The sequence below is a fragment of the Cnephaeus nilssonii genome, assembly GCF_951640355.1.
Source record: "Cnephaeus nilssonii genome assembly, chromosome: 15".
NCBI lineage: Eukaryota > Metazoa > Chordata > Mammalia > Chiroptera > Vespertilionidae > Cnephaeus > Cnephaeus nilssonii.
In genome coordinates this window covers 34698917-34715760 of record NC_137086.1, presented here as the reverse complement: position 1 = coordinate 34715760, position 16844 = coordinate 34698917, and the positions used below count along the sequence as shown (strand labels likewise).

General features: G+C 41.2%; 1 protein-coding gene across 7 annotated transcripts in view; it reads right to left on the bottom strand.

Annotated features, from left to right (window-relative positions):
• Positions 1 to 869: 869 nt before the first annotated feature.
• The window catches only part of PAPOLG (poly(A) polymerase gamma), a 40314-nt gene continuing 24339 nt past the window's right edge, over positions 870 to 16844 (bottom strand). Inside the window, exons 14-24 of one of the 7 annotated variants that reach the window (XR_013814603.1) lie at positions 14211 to 14330; positions 13113 to 13222; positions 11161 to 11282; positions 10763 to 10935; positions 10290 to 10378; positions 9992 to 10209; positions 9391 to 9456; positions 9152 to 9208; positions 7367 to 7461; positions 3242 to 3422; positions 909 to 1011 (exon numbers count right to left, since the gene is read on the bottom strand). Coding sequence is in view for 6 of the 7 variants with exons in the window: in XM_079791564.1 (XP_079647690.1) it covers positions 7080 to 7197; positions 7367 to 7461; positions 9152 to 9208; positions 9391 to 9456; positions 9992 to 10209; positions 10290 to 10378; positions 10763 to 10935; positions 11161 to 11282; positions 13113 to 13222; positions 14211 to 14330 (1168 nt within the window). In the remaining variant the exon portion in view is untranslated. The other 6 variants (XM_079791567.1, XM_079791565.1, XM_079791568.1 and 3 more) reach the window with 6 other exon arrangements.

Genomic DNA, 16844 nt, shown 5'->3' with positions numbered 1-16844 from the left:
CCCTTGGCCTGGCCTGCAGGGATTGGGCCGAAACCAGCTCTCCGACATCCCGGATTGCGAGAGGGCGGTTCTCAGGGGACACACCCCAGAATTGGGCTCCCTCTTCTCTAATTCCAGTGCATCACCGGAGAACCGCAGCTGCCAAGTCACCACAGCTCGGCAGCTCCTGCATTGAGCGTCTGCCCCCTGGTGGTCATTGCATGTCATAGCTACCGGTCGGATGGTCAGTTGGACACTTAGGCTTTTATATATTAAAAAAATATTTTTTTTATATATTAAAAAATATTTCTTAGTTTCACACCTGAAATCCAACACATTTACTTAGTCCCTCATAACATAACATATACCCCCAGATCATACTTTACCTTTACTTACTTGGAACCAGTACAATGGAAGATTCCTACAATGGTAACAAAATGTACTTAACATTCTACCTACCATTCTGGATAAAAAACACTTCATTTTTGACCAAACCCACCATCTTAAAAGCATTTCATCAACTCCCATTTACCAAACAGGCTGAAGAATGCTATCTTTGAGAGGTCCAACTTGAACCATTGACTATGTCTTAACCCCATGTTGAATGGACCCTTAAAACAAGAGAAATGACTATACTATAATATGAGGTTTAGGCTTATTGCTTTCTTATTAAAGAAAAACTCCACTAATCACTCCAAAGAATATGTTTATATACTACAGGTAAACATGGATGTACAGAGAATTCTTAAAGAGACTTTGAAGACTGATAATAGAAAGGGATAATAGGTAGATACTGAATACAAAAATGCAAATACATCACATATAAAATTTAATCAAATCCCTTACTAAAGAATTTTTCAAAGTTTGAAGTCAGGTGACAATTAGTCCTTTCATAATCATTCACCTTTACTCAAATAGAGTATTGGTAGAACAAATCTCAAAATATTTGAATACAGGAAGATATAACGCTGCCCTCTCCTCCTGGGTGCGTAGCTCAGAACAGCCTCCTGGGCCAGCAAGCGGTGATGGAGCCTGAGAAGAGAAAACCCAAAGATGATACACGGACAGCAGATGACCTCAGGGCTGCACAGTAGGTACTCCCAGGGAGATGAGAAACACAAGGAAAAGAAGCTACATAAGGACTCGGAAACAGACATCCCAGAGTACAAAGAGCAGAAGCTCAGGGGCCCAGACTGGAGGCCAAGTGCAGAGAGAGGGCAGGGGACAGAGATGGGCCAAAGCTCCAGAGAGCATCCAGGACAAGGAAGCTCAGGGACAAGGCCCAAGAGCATAACTTGGAGAAGCACCAGAGCTGAGGCAAAGGCTGGGAGAGGGACCAGAGTCTGACTGAGAGCACCACGTGTGGAGGGAGGAGCCCAAGCTGGCAGCCATGCACCACAACCTGTGGGACCTGGATATGCTCAGGCCACCACCCTCCAAACTGACTTTCCTGAGTGCAGGATGCAGTCAGAATGGTAAACAAAGAAACTGAGGTGGAATTTCAAACAGAAATGGGCCTGGCGCCAGCATGCAGAGGAATTTAGTGAGGAATGGTGGAAAAGATAGACTTGAGAAGGAAGTACTGCTACAACGAGAGCCCTGCCACGTGGAAGATGGCTCCAAGGCTGTGAAGTGATGACTGTGGAAATTGGAAAGGAAGACATCAACTTAGAAAATGTTTGACTGATGACTACACGGCCAATTTCGAAGACTATGAAGATGACTTTGAGGTCTGTGATGGAGAGGATGATGCTCGCACTAATGAGCCAGAATCAAGAGAGAGAATTGAAGAACTTCCTTCAGCCAGATAAAAAGGAGATACAAGAAATTCAAAATGCATTAATGTAGAAAATGAAATGACTAATGTACACAATTCCAGAGCCCATTTGTGGAATTTCTGTGGATTTTGCAACTGCCTCACACCATTAAGAGTTGGGACTCAGGCCCTTAAGCAAAATTTGGTCTCCTGGGAAATTTGTATATGATATTGAAAAATAGGCTTTTCATTGTTTCAAAAACAAAAACAACAAAAATATTTTAATAAAGAAAAGGGTTCAGCTAAGAAAACAGCTTTCCTAAGCAAAAGAACCAAAGCTGATGCATGGAAAGCAGATGACCTCAGAAAACACCTTTGGGCTGCACAGTTGAGTACTCCCAGGGGAAGTAAGAAACACAAGGACTTGGAAATGGATGTCTTAAAGTCCAAGCTGCAGAACTCTAGGGACCCAGACCAGGAGGCCAAGAACAGAGAGAGGGTGGGGGACAGAGACCAGCCACAGCTCCAGGGATCAACCTTGCGGGGACAGAGACAAGAGAAGCCAAGGGGGAAGAAGGGACAAAGCCTGAGGGCATGACTTGGAGAAGCACCAGAGCCGAGGCAAAGACTGGGAGAGGGACCGAGAGCACTGCATGCACGGGAGGAGTCTAAGCCGGGGGCCACATAACGCAACCTGCTGGACTTGGGACGTGTGCGGGCCATCCCCCAACCTGATCTGCCCGAGTGCAGGATGTGGTCAGAATGGTGAACACAGAAACCAAGGTGGAAGTTCAGAGAGATATGGCACTGGCACCAGCATGCAGAGAATGTAGTGAAGAATAGTGGAAAACATAAAGACTCGAGAAGGAAGCATAGCCATAATCAGGGCCCCGCCACGTGAAAGCTGACTCCAAGGCCGGGAAGTGAAGACACTGTGAAAACTGAAAAGGAAGACATTGACTTGGAAATGTTCAGCTAAAAGAACAGCTTTGCTTTGCTAAGGAAGCTACAACTTGGTTGTGGGATTCCATTCTTGTCTTTTCTTATGTAAAAAGTGAATAAAGGGGAGACAGCAAGATGGCGGTGGATTAGGTGGAAGTTACAGCGACATTCTCCCAGGACCAAATTGGAATTACAAGTAAAATATAAAAATATCATCCTGAATAACCAACTGAAGACTAGCTGGAGAGAATCCTTATAACCAAAGATGTAAAAAGGAGACCACATCAACACTGATAGGAGGTGCAGAGGTGTGAGGGGGTTGGCCAGGCTCCACAGGCAGCAGCTGAGGTTCCGGAGGGATCTCACTTGCCGGGGGCTTCCCTCTGAGAAGTCTGGGGAAGCCCAAACTGGGCTCCCCGGCCCAGAGCACCAGAACTGGGAAAGGTGCCAAGTAACATCTGGCTGTGAAAAGTACCAGGGTTCTGTTGGGCAGGGACACAGAGCTAGAAACGCAGACATACCTTTAAAGGGCCAACATACTAAATTTCATTTGCAGCCACTTACCTTGGGCTCCAGCAGTGGGAGGGCAGAGTGGACTAGAGCTGCGTGAGGAGAGTCTGGAGTTGGTGACTCAGCAGGAAGAGAGCAGAGAGGACAGCCGCTGGGATCCCTGTGCTGAGTCACTCCCCCATGCTGCAGAAGCCACCTATCTCAGGCAGACCTTTCCCATCAATGCAGCCTTAGCCTGGGGGGAAGAAATTGCCCCACCTGTTAGAAACCCTCTTACCCCACCCTAGGTTTAGGCTGGGCTGTGGTCTACAGCCTGAGGCTTATTAAGTGACTGAGACTAACAATCATCCTATAGATAGAGGTGGATCTCTGGGTGCTTTGAGTCTTTGCCTGACCTGCCTTTGGGCTCTGGGCTAAGAAAAGCAGACCTTGGTGCACAGCTTGGTCCTTCCCCCATGCATCCTGTCCAGCAGAGGGAGCCACAAGCTGTGGATCATTGGTAGCTCTAGACAAGGGTACTCAAGGCCCGTCACAAACAGTGTCTGACATTGGCCTGCACCAGAGACTATTTGAAGAAGCCCCAAACCAATAAACCCAGTGGCCAGCTTTCAGACAACAGAGTAGGTTCCAATAAGCTCCACAAGCTTATCCACAGAGAGATATTGGCAGGCTCCAAACTCTGCAGAGAATTTCGCTTTGTGTGATAACTGCACAGCAGCTAGCATGCTGTGTTGGGGGTTAAGCCTCATTGTCAGCCAACCTGAGGACTGAGCCCATGCACTAAAGAGCCAATAGCAATCAAGACTAAATTAAAACAGGAGGGTCCATGCTACATGTACAAAGAACATTATTAGAGCACCCAGATCTGGTGATCAGGGAGATTATGCCACTGGACCCCACAGGTCACCCACTACATAAGGCCACATACCAAGCCTGGGAGTTGTAGCAGATCTACCTGATGCATAGAAACCCAAACAGGCAGCCAAAATGGGGAGACAAAGAAACAAGCTCCAAATGAAAGAACAAGAGAAGAGCTAAATGAAATGGAGATAAACAATTTATTAGATATAGAATTCAGAGTAATAACTGTAAGGATGCTCAACAGCATGAAAAAAAATACAGAAACTATGAAAAACAACTAGTCAGAAATGAAGAATGACATAGCAAAAATAAAGAATACACTGGAAGGAATAAACAAGAGATTAGAGCAAGCTGAGGATCAGAACAACGAATTATAAGATAAGGTAGAAAAAAACTCACTCAGAGTATCAGAAGGAAAACACAAAAAAACCAGAGGACAGTTTAAGAGAGCTGTGGGATACCATGAAACGTAACAGCAATATCTGTATCATAGGGGTATCAGAAGAAATAAGCAAGGGGTAGAGAACCTATTTGAAGAAATAATAGCACAAAACTTCCCAAACCTAGTAAAGGAAAAAGTCACGCGAGTTAAAGAAGCCGAGTCCAAAGCAAGAAGAACCCAAAGAGTCCACACCCAGACACATACTTAAAATACTAAAAACTAAAGAAAGAGAATCTTATAGGCAATAAAAGAAAAGCAATTTGTTGCCTACAAAGGAATTCTCATAAGGCTGTCAGCTGATTTCTCAAGAGAAACTATAGACCAGAAGGGAATGGCACGAAATATTCAAGGTAACAAAAAGCAAGAATCTGAAACCAAGACTACTCTATCCAGCAAGGCTATTATTAAAAATAGATGAAGGAGCATCCCAAACCAAAAAGAAAGGCAAAAGGAGTTTATCACCACCAAATTAGCATTGCAAGAAATGATAAAGGGACTGCTGTAATAATAAGAAACAGAGAAAAGCATACATATAGAAAAGGGCAATAAATAAGTACCTATCCCATAATAACCTTAAATGTAAATGGATTAAATGCTCCAATCAGAAGACTTAGGTAGCTGAATGGATAAGAAAACAAGATCCATATATATGCTGTTTACAAGTGACCCACATCAGAACAAAAGACTCAGACAGGATGAAAGTGAAGGGATGGAAAAAAAATTTCTATGCAAATGGAAACGAAAGAAAGCTGGGGTAGTAATACTAACATCTGATAAAATAGACTTCAAAATGAAGGCCAAAACAAGAGATAATGAAGGTCACTACATAATACAATCCAACAAGAGGATATAACCCTGGTAAACATATATGCACCTAATATAGGAGCACCTAAATATATTAAAACTTTTGGAGGACTTTAAGGGAGATATTGACAGCAATACAGTCATAGTAAGGGACTTTAACACCCCCACTGACTTCACTGGATAGATCTTTCAGACAAAAAAAAAATCAACAAGGAAACAGTGACCCTAAATGACACACTAGAACAGATGGTCTTGATATTTGTAGAAAATTTCACCCCCAAAGCTGCAGAATATACATTCTTCTCAAAAGTGAATAACAGAACGATTATGTTTTTCTTGATCTTCTTTACTTCTAAGAAGTTTTCCTTTGTACAAGTGAAACACTAGACTTTTCATTTCAGAGACACAAGGGTCATGGAACAGGAGTGGGAGGAGAAGGATACTGTTCTTTGACCAGAATTCAAGTATTTCAATCAATGGTAAAGGGCTCACAAGAGAAAATGGACTATTATTCCATTGCCTAAAAGCTATCCCATAAGTCCTATTAAGATACACAACCAAGTATTCTCCCTGCATTATTCAAATGTACCATTTTGTGTTTTTCCTACTGGACCTACTGAATGTGGAGTGAAAGCTAAATAAGGTAATATATACCAGTCATTCCTTGCTGTGTAATCAATCTATACATCTTTACTTTAAGAAAAATTCAAGCATAATCCATATTTTAAAAATTAGACTAGAGAGACAATAAAGGTTTTAAAGTTTTCTCTTTGAAAAGATGGTATCTTACAGTACATACAAAAATACTCTGAAAATACATACGACTTCATTTACAAAACACTGAATCAACATATTACAAGAAATACATGGTTATGGATTTTAATAAACTGAGCATGCGTTCATGAAACTTAAAAAATATTACGAAATGCATTGAAAAAAGCAGTGTAAAAAAAGACAACTCATATAATTAAATAAAATTTACAAAGGTCCTGAGCCAATTAATGGTTGGTAACAATGTTATTCAAAAATGTCTTTAGGTCCCAATAAAATCCACTGCTTATTTCTGCATGCCTAGTCCATGAAGAAAATGTGTGAAGTTATGGGGTAAGTGATGGTCAGGAATTATCATGCCAATTTAAATTTACACCTCAAAAATACAAGTTTGCCATACTTAAAGGTATCTTATTGTTAATGCTGGAATGAGTTGCTACTCAGTAAAAAATACCAGCCAGCTAACAAGAATGGCATGAGATACGATATGTAACAATTTCACCATTCATATACTGATTTTTAGTATCCTGGTTCTATTTTGATAAAGATGCATTTTGAAGGCCTCCATGGGAGGCAAAATATAGAAAATTTATGTAATCACTAGACTAATCCTCCCTGGTAGCTATGGAACATTTGGACAGAAAGGCACACACACACACACACAAATTTTTTTTTAAATATTCCATGTGCCAATCTGGAAAAAAATAATTTAAATCAATAGAACACATTAAGTACATCTACACAAATGAGGAAAGCAGGAAAGATACCTCACATTCATTTACCTCATGTTTCACAAAGTGGTTTCAATGCTAAAGTAAATGTGTTAACATTTGGAAAATTACAAGACAATTTTTTTTGTTTGTTTTCAACTTTTTCAATTTTATACAATGATTACAACTTAAGACCAAAAAAAGAAGAAAGAAAAAAAGAAAAAAGGGGGGAAGGGGAGGTCAGGACTTGTTTTATCAGTGTCCAAAGAGCCAAGAACTGGTTCCCATAATAGAGAATTAAGCATCAAAAGTTAAGGCAGTAAAACCTCCAACACAAAGCCATAATATTACAGATGACAATTTGACAGCACGTGATCCTCAGAGAAGTGTATGTAGCAATCAATGAGAGGATGCTACAGCATCTGCAGATCAAAGTATGAGAGTTCAAAAACCACTTGAAGGTTGTCAGATTGATGACTATAACTTTCACCTTATTTTATGTATGACAGCCACTTTTATTTTTAAAAAAGTGGCTGCATCTGTGTCACTAATGATTGCATATTCACCTAAATAAGGAGGCACTGCTTTTACCGATTAAGAGTCAGTCGAATAGAATTTTTGATGACTCGGATGTTATTTGCTGGAACTGGAGATGATGAATCTGGTAGTTCTTTACTGGGCAGTCTCTATAGAAAGAAACAGAAACAAAGAAGGGAAAGCAAATGTAAGGCCGAACCAGTAATCAATCATAACTGAGTTTTTTCCAAATCCTTAATCTCCTAAACACTCAAGTCTGTGTTGAATATTTTATCCCAATGTTCACAGCATTTCTTGTTTGGGGGACTTTTTTTTTTTTTTACAGTAAGAGATGAAAAGCAGAGGGATAGGAAGGATAAAAGTGCAAAGAGTGTGATGTATAGGAAAGAGGACTTTGTTAAATCAATCACTACTTCTAGACTGAGAAATACATATAAAACATAGTCCTCCTCAAAGTCAGGCAATGGTACAGAGAAATAAGAAGAGCTTGGTCACTAAATAGGAAACTCTTGGGGTGTGAGGTGTAAAAATTAGATACATGGTTACATCCCTCAATTGGTTTCTGTAACACTGTTAAGTTTTCAGGACAACGGACTTTGCAGTCAGGCAAGATAACTTCAGTGATGGTGAAATTCAGGGACATGTATATCAGGGATTTGAGAATACTACAGATTATTAAATAATAAAGGCAAAGTCTAAGAAATTGAGAAATGAAGACATCTAAAATACAGACACTTGTGTAATGGAAACAGTATGTTAGCTTTATGTCAAAGATGATTGCAAGAGTTAAATTTTCTTTCATGTTACCTTGGCCCAACAAATAATCTGATATCCACACATCCATTCAAAATAACATGAACAATTTCAAGCATATATATAAGTAGAAAATAGGACAATGAAGGCTTAGATACCAGAGCCACGACTCAGACATTTTGCCACATTTGTTTGGTTTATGGTCTTACCCTTTGTATATGAAATATTTTAAAGCAAAACCCAGACATGTCATTTCATGCTTTCATACTTTAATATTCATTTCAAAGCTTTTTCTTCCATTATCACACCCACATTTTGTAACCCACTCTTATGTTAAAAGCAATTTTACAAATTCTACAACTAATATAAAATATGAGGATACTTTCTATTTTGCTTTAGAACCTAGTAGGGTGACAGTTGACTGATAAGAAGCACTGTATTCTTTAATGGGGGAGTTGTGTGTGTGAAAATAAGCCATATTGTTCTTTGTTCACTATAAACTCTCAGAGAAAGACTATCTCTGATTTACACAAGGCTGACTTTTGAGGGCCTGCTTATCAGTTTGCCATGCTTACTAATACTACATTATTAGTTTCAAATGGTAATTCTTTGAAAAATAAATTTTTAAATTGAGGTTTAGGGGTCTTTAGCTCATGTTTTAAGAACTTAGTATGTATACAGGTACATTTGATTCCTTCGAAATATCAATAAATATGGTTCCTAATTATCAAACCTAAATTTTGACAGTAAGCAATGGTGCCTGACAAAAGATATATTATCAAGTGCTGGGCACTAAACTACTTCTTTAAAGGTAAGTAAAAAACAAAGATTGAACATAATATGAATAAATCATGAAGTCTTAAACTACTTCGTCTTTTCTAGACTTCCGAGGTACATATATTTAGGATCATATACCTTGTTTGCTATTTCCACTCCCAACTATACTGCTGGTCTTTAAGGATAGGAACAAAATCTTATTACCTTTTCCCTTTACCCAGTGCTAGGCTCTTAATAAGCTTTTTGTACCTATACATTAACTATGCATTTTAACCTATTTATATTACCTATCAATAAGACTGTTTTTACCTTTTTACGTGAAGTATCAATAGTTGGAATAGGCATACATTCTCCCCCAATGGCATCCTAAACAAAAAAAATTATATATAAGTGTAAACTTTCTCTCCTATATACAAATGCTTATTTCTACATGAAATAAAATATAACAAAACTCTACAGAGAGATCTGACCCACTTTCAAATATGGTACTTTTCCTGCTACATGCCTCATTAAAAGTATTTTGAAGCACACCATTATAATATATTTACCATTGATTTTCTTTTTCTGTTTTCAGCAGCACGTGATTCCTTAAACTTTGATTCAAGTCGAATAAACTAAAATATAAACATTAAAATGATTGCTATTATTACCTATAAAAAATATACAAAAACCTATATAAACCAGGACACTAGTGATTAGGCTATCATCAAAACTACTTACAAACATATAAGAATTTACATTAGCCTGAATTCAACCAACTACCCTTAATTTCTAGTTTGAGTGATCTTTTGGTTATCACAATTCAGTTTATAACAAATAAAATAGTTTTACCACCCTCTACTGGAGGCAGAGGAGATCAACTTATAACACACAATAAATATGACTGTTTAGTTGCCAATATTGACTTCTGTGGAAGTCAAGAAGAAACTTATATTAATCATTCAAGTTTTCAGATACATTAATAATTTGAATTTAGGATGAACAATTAGAATTGTTCCTTTAGGGTGAGGGTAAATATTCTTTTTGAATAGTCAAATCATAATAGAATACTAAGATAACTATGGAGAATTATAAATTTCTTTAGTACTCTCTTAAAGTTAATTTTTTAAAAAATCAACTACTGAATCACCACTAAAGTTGCAACTTTACCTTTTCTATATCTTTTAATCTCTTTGAAGACATATCTATAGATGGGGAATGGGATCTTTTGGGCACATTTTTAGTTATATTTGCCATCCCATTTAGATGTGGTTGTCCCTGGATAGGGTTGTGGGGTGTTGTGATCCTAGGAATAACATTTCGTCCTACTACAGTAGGAATGGTGCACACAGCTGGGGGTGAAACAGCTTTTACTACAGAGTCAACTTCTGAAAAGGAAAAAAGAAAGACTGTAGTAATTAAATATATATGTAGTAGAATCATTACTAGCAAAAGTGTAGACACCTACTTGCACCAATGACTGGAATAGATAGTCCTTGAGCTGGCGGAACATTCAATGGCTTTTCCACAATTACAGCAGCAGGTTCAGTGTTATTCCTATTAACAGTATTAAATTAACATCACTAAATGACTAAAATTTTACTTTTTAAAAATACTTTTAACATTTTAGGATTACTTCTTTCAAGTACTCCTAACTTTAATATTTCATTGAGGAGATAAAAGGGGAGGAAAAGGCAGATGACCCAATGAGAATTAAGAGAAAAAAATTTCAACAAAAAAATGTGCATTTCTGTGTACTAACCTAGTCCCAAATATTCATAAACCAACAGCATGTCCCATAAGATTATCAAACATTCTCCAGTATTTCTAAACAAACTAACTGGTAAAAATAAAATAATTTAACAATTTTAAAAGGTATAGAAAAGTTTACATTATCCTCAAATAAACTGAAGACTGAAAGGACAATTTTGAAATACAGACCTTTCTGTTTCTCGTGAAGGAGAAATATCAGGCTTGGAAGGTTTGTTTGTAGACACTGGGGAATTAAAAGGTGTTCCATTATCAGTGTCTCTAGAGCTATCCAAACAATTGCTATCCAGAGATGATCTTTTGGATTGAGGTCCACTTGAACGATTGACCTCAGAAAGACTTTGCTGAAAGGGAGAAAAGTTTTTAGGATTTCAAAAAGTGAATGAGACAACTTTTCAATTCTGAAATACATATAACACAAAATATCTTTTGTGACTAATGTAGGTGAGATTTTGGTCTTAGATTGAATTGTCTGTATTGCCCCTCTTTCTTTTCAATAGGTTTCGGAGCTGTGAGAATGCAAATTTAGTCCCTGGAACCATATTGGAGAGTTAAGATTACAAACTCACCTTTTTCTTCTTTTGAAGGATCTCTGCTGGAAGATAGTGATGAAGTTGTTTTTTTTTAACATGAGTTGCTTCAATTTTCATTCCCTCCTTTAGCATGTTTATATTGTTTGCCTGTCTGTACACTGTAACAATGTCAATAGGTTAAATGGAAACTTCTTTCTGAACCAAGAACTGTTTTCTATTTCTGAAATGCATACTACTCATCGCTACACAAACACAAATAACCCCCTTTACAGAACAAATATTTCTAAAACATTTGATTAGGACTATTAGGTTATAGTCCTAATCAAATACTAACTGATTTTCTCATGTCCAACTTCTAAGACTTTCTCCAAATCAAATCTCATTAACAATATATGAAAAAAAAAAAAAGATTTTATTCTATCTTGTTTTCTGCTATTTTCCCAAAAGGAAATCCCTTCTTAAAATTACTGCAAAGTCTAAGCTAATCCTTATACCAAATATCCAAGATGCAATCCAAGCTCTCCCCCTCCAGGAATCTTCTTTTACTACATCAATCATGGAATGTCAGAAACCATCTAGAAGTACATCCTTATTATACAGGTAGGGAAATGAGACTGGACAGCCCTGCACCTTTGCTGGGATCAGAATACACACAACCCTAGATTCCCACCCTAGTGCTTTTCATACCTTATAAGAAAACCAGTTTTATTAACTACTGCATAAATTATGTATGTTAACTGTGATTACCCAATCCTATGTAATAAAAGTATAATATGCAAATTGTCCCCTCCACCGGGAGTTCTTCCAGGAGTTTGACCAGGGGGGTGGGGACAGCCAGGGGAAGGAAGGGAATACCGGGCCGGCTGCTGCCAGCTGCTTAGGGACCCTGACCAGTGCACAAATTTCATGCACTGGGCCTCTAGTTACATTATAAGCTTTCTGAAAACAGGGATGGAAGGCTTCTATTGCATGGTAACTACTGTGAAATATGGTAAATCATTTAATCTCTTAGGGTTTCAGTATCTCTACCTAGAGAACATTTTATAAATTTATATTAAAGTTTCCCAACCTCTTCATTTTTTAAAATTGAGCTCAAATTAGAATGGAAAAATTTATATCTGTTTTCATTCCAGATGGCTGATAAAAGAATCACCAGAAGTGCTTTTCAACTTGCAGATTCTCTGGCTCCATTCCCAGAGTGTGATTCAGTAGTACTAAGGTGATATAAGGAATGTGCACTTTCATGATAAACTTGAGGGCTAGTTCAAAAGAATTTGGAAATCTCAGAGGAGTCAAATCAAGAATATTGATAGTATGAATGTACAGTATTCCAGATTAAGACAACTCCAAATTTATAATAGATATATTAAGATATTCCAGAGAGGTGTTATTAGGGAGCTAAATGTGAAAGACACTCTTGAATAATTGTGAAACGTTTAGGAAGCCTGTACTGACTGATATATATTTCATGTAAAAAAAAAAAAATCAAGTCACATTTTTATGACTGTGATTACAAGCCCTGGCTGTGCACACTAAGAATCACCTGTAGAGTTTCTTTAATCTTCTTTCTGTTTTAAAACAGATAATACATTCACATGGTACAAAACTCAAAGGGTTCAAGAGTATTCAATAAAATCTCCTCATCCCTGTCCCCTGAACACACCTAGAAGCAACCAGTTCTGTCAGTTTGTTTTTTTTTTAGTATATATCCTTACAGAAATATTCTATTTCTAAGCAAGCATGCTTATATTCTTTACTTATATAAATAGTAGTGCACTATACACACTGTTCCGCAATTTCCCCTCCTACTGAATATGTCATGAAAATTGTTTCAACATGACTTCACTTTAATAGCATAGATTTTCATAAAATGGATGTATCATATTCACTTAACCAACTGTAGAACTTTAAAAATTCAGTCAGCCAGATCCTAATACTGCATTAGAGCCAAGGTTGAGAACCATAGCTCTATGATGATAAAGTCTTACCTGTATCAGTAAATGACTGTATATCGTATGTCAAGTCTATGTTAACACTTTCTGCATTCTCTACTCTCCGAAAAATTATTCCAAGGAACCACATTGATACGTAATTATTGCTGTAAAAAAAATTTAAATTTCCATTAATTCTTTACACTTTTATAGATGCTATTTGGTAATTTAAAAATTTGGGTTTTTATGAAAGTACTAGAGGCCCAGCGCACGATTAAATCATGCGCAGTTAGGGTCCCTAGGCCTAGCTGGAATCAGGGCCATGTCCGCTGCCCAGTGTCGCTCCTCCACCTCCCTGGCCCCCGCCCCACATGGCTCCTCAGCCTCAGCCACCCATGCCCCGTGACACTCCTCCACCTCAGCCACCCCATGAAGCTCCATGCTAACAGCCCCTGCCCCCTAGGCTCCTCAGCCTCACCGCTGCCACGACCGCAATGCTCCTCCACCTCAGCCATCCACGCTCACACAGTGCCTGTCCCGCAACACTCTTCCGCCTCAGCCACCCTGGGAAGCTCCATGCTCACAGCCCCCCGCCCCACAAGGCTCCTCAGCCTCCGCAGCCCTGCCCTGCCACGCTATGAGAGCCGGACCGGTCATTTGGTCGTTTGGGCCCACAGCTCCCTCCTCCCACCACCAAGCCATGAGCGGCCGGGGGCCCACAGCTCCCGCTCCCTCAGCTCCCTACCCTGCTGTTTGGTTGTCCATCAGATTGTTTCAGTCGTGATGGCACCTGGCTTTTTATATATTTGGCTTAGGATAAATACAAATTTCAATGGTTTGGCCAAATTCTTAAAACTGACACCAAGAATATTGGTAAATTACACTATTTTGTTAAAAGAAGGATTAAATGGCTTTGAAAATGACTTGCTGAATATATATTTAAAGATGCCCCAAATATAGTGATGGGGTTTTTGCTGGGGTCTATGGGCTACCAACATAGCATGTACTTTGTTTTAATGCATGACTACTCAAATACATAATGTATCACCCCCCCAGCAATGCCTGTTAAACAACAGTTTCACAACTGATCTTAAACAATGCATATGTCAAATAATATTATTTAAGAAATATAATATTAAAAAATAATTAACTCACTCTTTATAATGTTCCTTATTTCCTGGGAATGACTGGGGATTTACATGGGCAAGAGTAATAAATTCATTCCGTTCCAAGTTTCCAACAAGCACACGGATTTTAGATTCTACTAATCCAACCCTAAAATACAAGACAAGATTTTTCCATATTAAATTTGGAAACTACATCCAAGTAAACAAAATAGCACTATCAGCTATGATGCTTTACATATTCACTTAAGAAATTCAGTCCAATATATTAGTGACTCTTTAAAATACTATTCAAGTAAAAATGACAAGTTACTTAGTCAATTTCTTTTTTCCCCTTTTTTTAAAAAAACTCATTTATTTAATGCATTCCTGATCTAATACCTACCTGTAAAGACCATACCTGTAAAGACCATACCTACCTGTAAAGACCATAAAATAGTCTTGGTAATTACCTACCTGTAAAGACCATAAAATAGTCTTGATGTGAGCATGTTTAATTTGTTTCTAAATCTTTTTTCACTTTCAAATTTTATGTCTAAACTAGAGGCCCAGTGCATGAATTTGTGCATGGGTGGGGTCGGCCAGCCCGGCCCCAATCGGGGCAGATTGGGGCTGGGCCTGTCAGAAGGAGGAGATGGTGGGAGGTTGGCTGGCTGGCCCGCCCCAATTGGGGCCTGATCAGGGCCTGGCTGGCTGGGGTGGAGGGGCTGTGGGCGATTGGCCGGCGGGCCCCGCCCCCAGTTGGGGTTGGGGGCGGGGCTGGCTATGGGGAAGGGCTGTGGGCCAGCTGACCCTACGGGCTGAATGGGGTGGGGGAGTGCCGATCAGGTGCCAGCAGCTTGGGGGAGGGGCCATTGGTGGTTGGCCGACGGGCCCTGCCCCTGATCAGGGTGGGGGGACCGACCTGGGGTGGGGCCCGGCGAGGGGAGGGGTTGCAGGAGGTTGACCAGCTGGCCCCACCCCCTATTGGGGTGACGGGGTGGGGGGGGTGGTGGTGATCAGGGGCAGAACCAGCTGGAGAGAGGGACTGCAGGCCGATCAGGGTGGTGGGGGCCCATAGAGGGCAGGGTTGGCCAGGGGGAGGGGCTGCAGGAGGTTGGCCTGCTGGCCCCACCCCCTATTAGGGTGGGGGGTGATCAGGGGTGGGGCCGGACAGGGGGCGGGGCTGCGGGCCGATCAGGGTGGAGGGGCCCATAGGGGGCAGGGCTGGCTGGGGGGAGGGGCTGCGGGAGGTTGGCCGGCTGGACCCACCCCCTGATCAGGCCAGTTTGCTGGCCACAGTGGGCATCATAGCGACTGGTCATTCCAGCATTCTGGTTGCTGGCTTTTTATATATATAGATATAGATTCTAAGGCTAATCTCAGATCAGAAGGAAGGGGGCAGGGGGAATGGGAAAAGATTAACCAAAGAACTTATATGCATACTAGAGGCCTGTTGCACAATATTCGTGCACTGGGGGGTTGGGCGTCACTCAGCCTGGGACCCCTTGGGGGATGTCCACCTGGAAATCATGGACATCCCCCAAGTGGTCCTTAGCAATGCTGCGGAGGCCAGAGAGGCTCCCACAGTGCCACTGCACTCACCAGCCATGAGCTTGGCTTCTGGCTGAGCATCAAGCGCACTGACATCAGGGGGTAGCTCCTGCGTTGAGTGTCTGCCCCCTGGTGGTCAGTGCGTGTCATAGCGACCAGTCGTTCCGTTTGGTCGATTTGCATATTAGCCTTTTATTACATAAGGTATGCATAGCCCATGGACACAGTCAATAGGGTGGTGAAGACCTGGGGTGGGGCAGGATCTGGGTGGAGGAGAGAAAAGGGAGGAATTAAGCGAGGGGACACCTGTAATACTTTTTCATCAATAAAGATATATTTCTTTAAAAAGGGTAAGATATCCTATCTAATAATAGAGTAATATGCAAATTAGGCATCACTCCGCGACAAAATGGCGGCCCCCATACCCACAAGATGGCGGCGCCCAGTCCCCTCAGCCCCGCTGTTGGTCTCCACGGCGATTGGGAAGCCACCAGGCCCTGAGCACATGGAGCCACACGGAGCCCGCGGAGGAGCGGGGCCTGGCGGCTTCCCGTTGGTCTCCGCGGCCATCGGGAAGCGGCCGGGCCCCGCGCACACGTAGCCGGCCGAGGAGCGGGGCCCGGCACCTTCCCTTTGGTCGCAGAGGCTATCTGGAGGAGTCCAGTGCCACCAGAGCAGGGCATGGTGGCTTCCTGATCTCGGCAGTCGGGAAGCCGCCAGGCCCTGCAAAGCTGGGCATAGCGGCTTCCTTAGTGGGGCAGTGGCAGGGAAGTCCCCTGACATGGCAGACAGAGCCCAGACAGCAGGGCTTGGGGGCTTCCTTAGTGGGCAGTGGCGGTGGAAACACCCCCAGGCCGGGCAGACAGGGCCCGGATACAGGGCATGGGGCTTCCTTAGTGTGTCCGTGTCTGGGAAGCCCCCAGGCCCGGCAGACAGAGCACACTACAGGGCATTGGGGCTTCCTTCACATGGCACATGGTGGCAGCAGGTAGAGAGCGACAGCAGGGCATGGGGGCTTCATCTCCATGGCTGCAGGGAAACCTCCAGGCCCCGAAGAGAGCAGAGAACCATGGGGAGTGGGCCTAAGCCATCAGTAGGATATCCTCTGAGAGCTCCTGAATTGTAGAGGGTG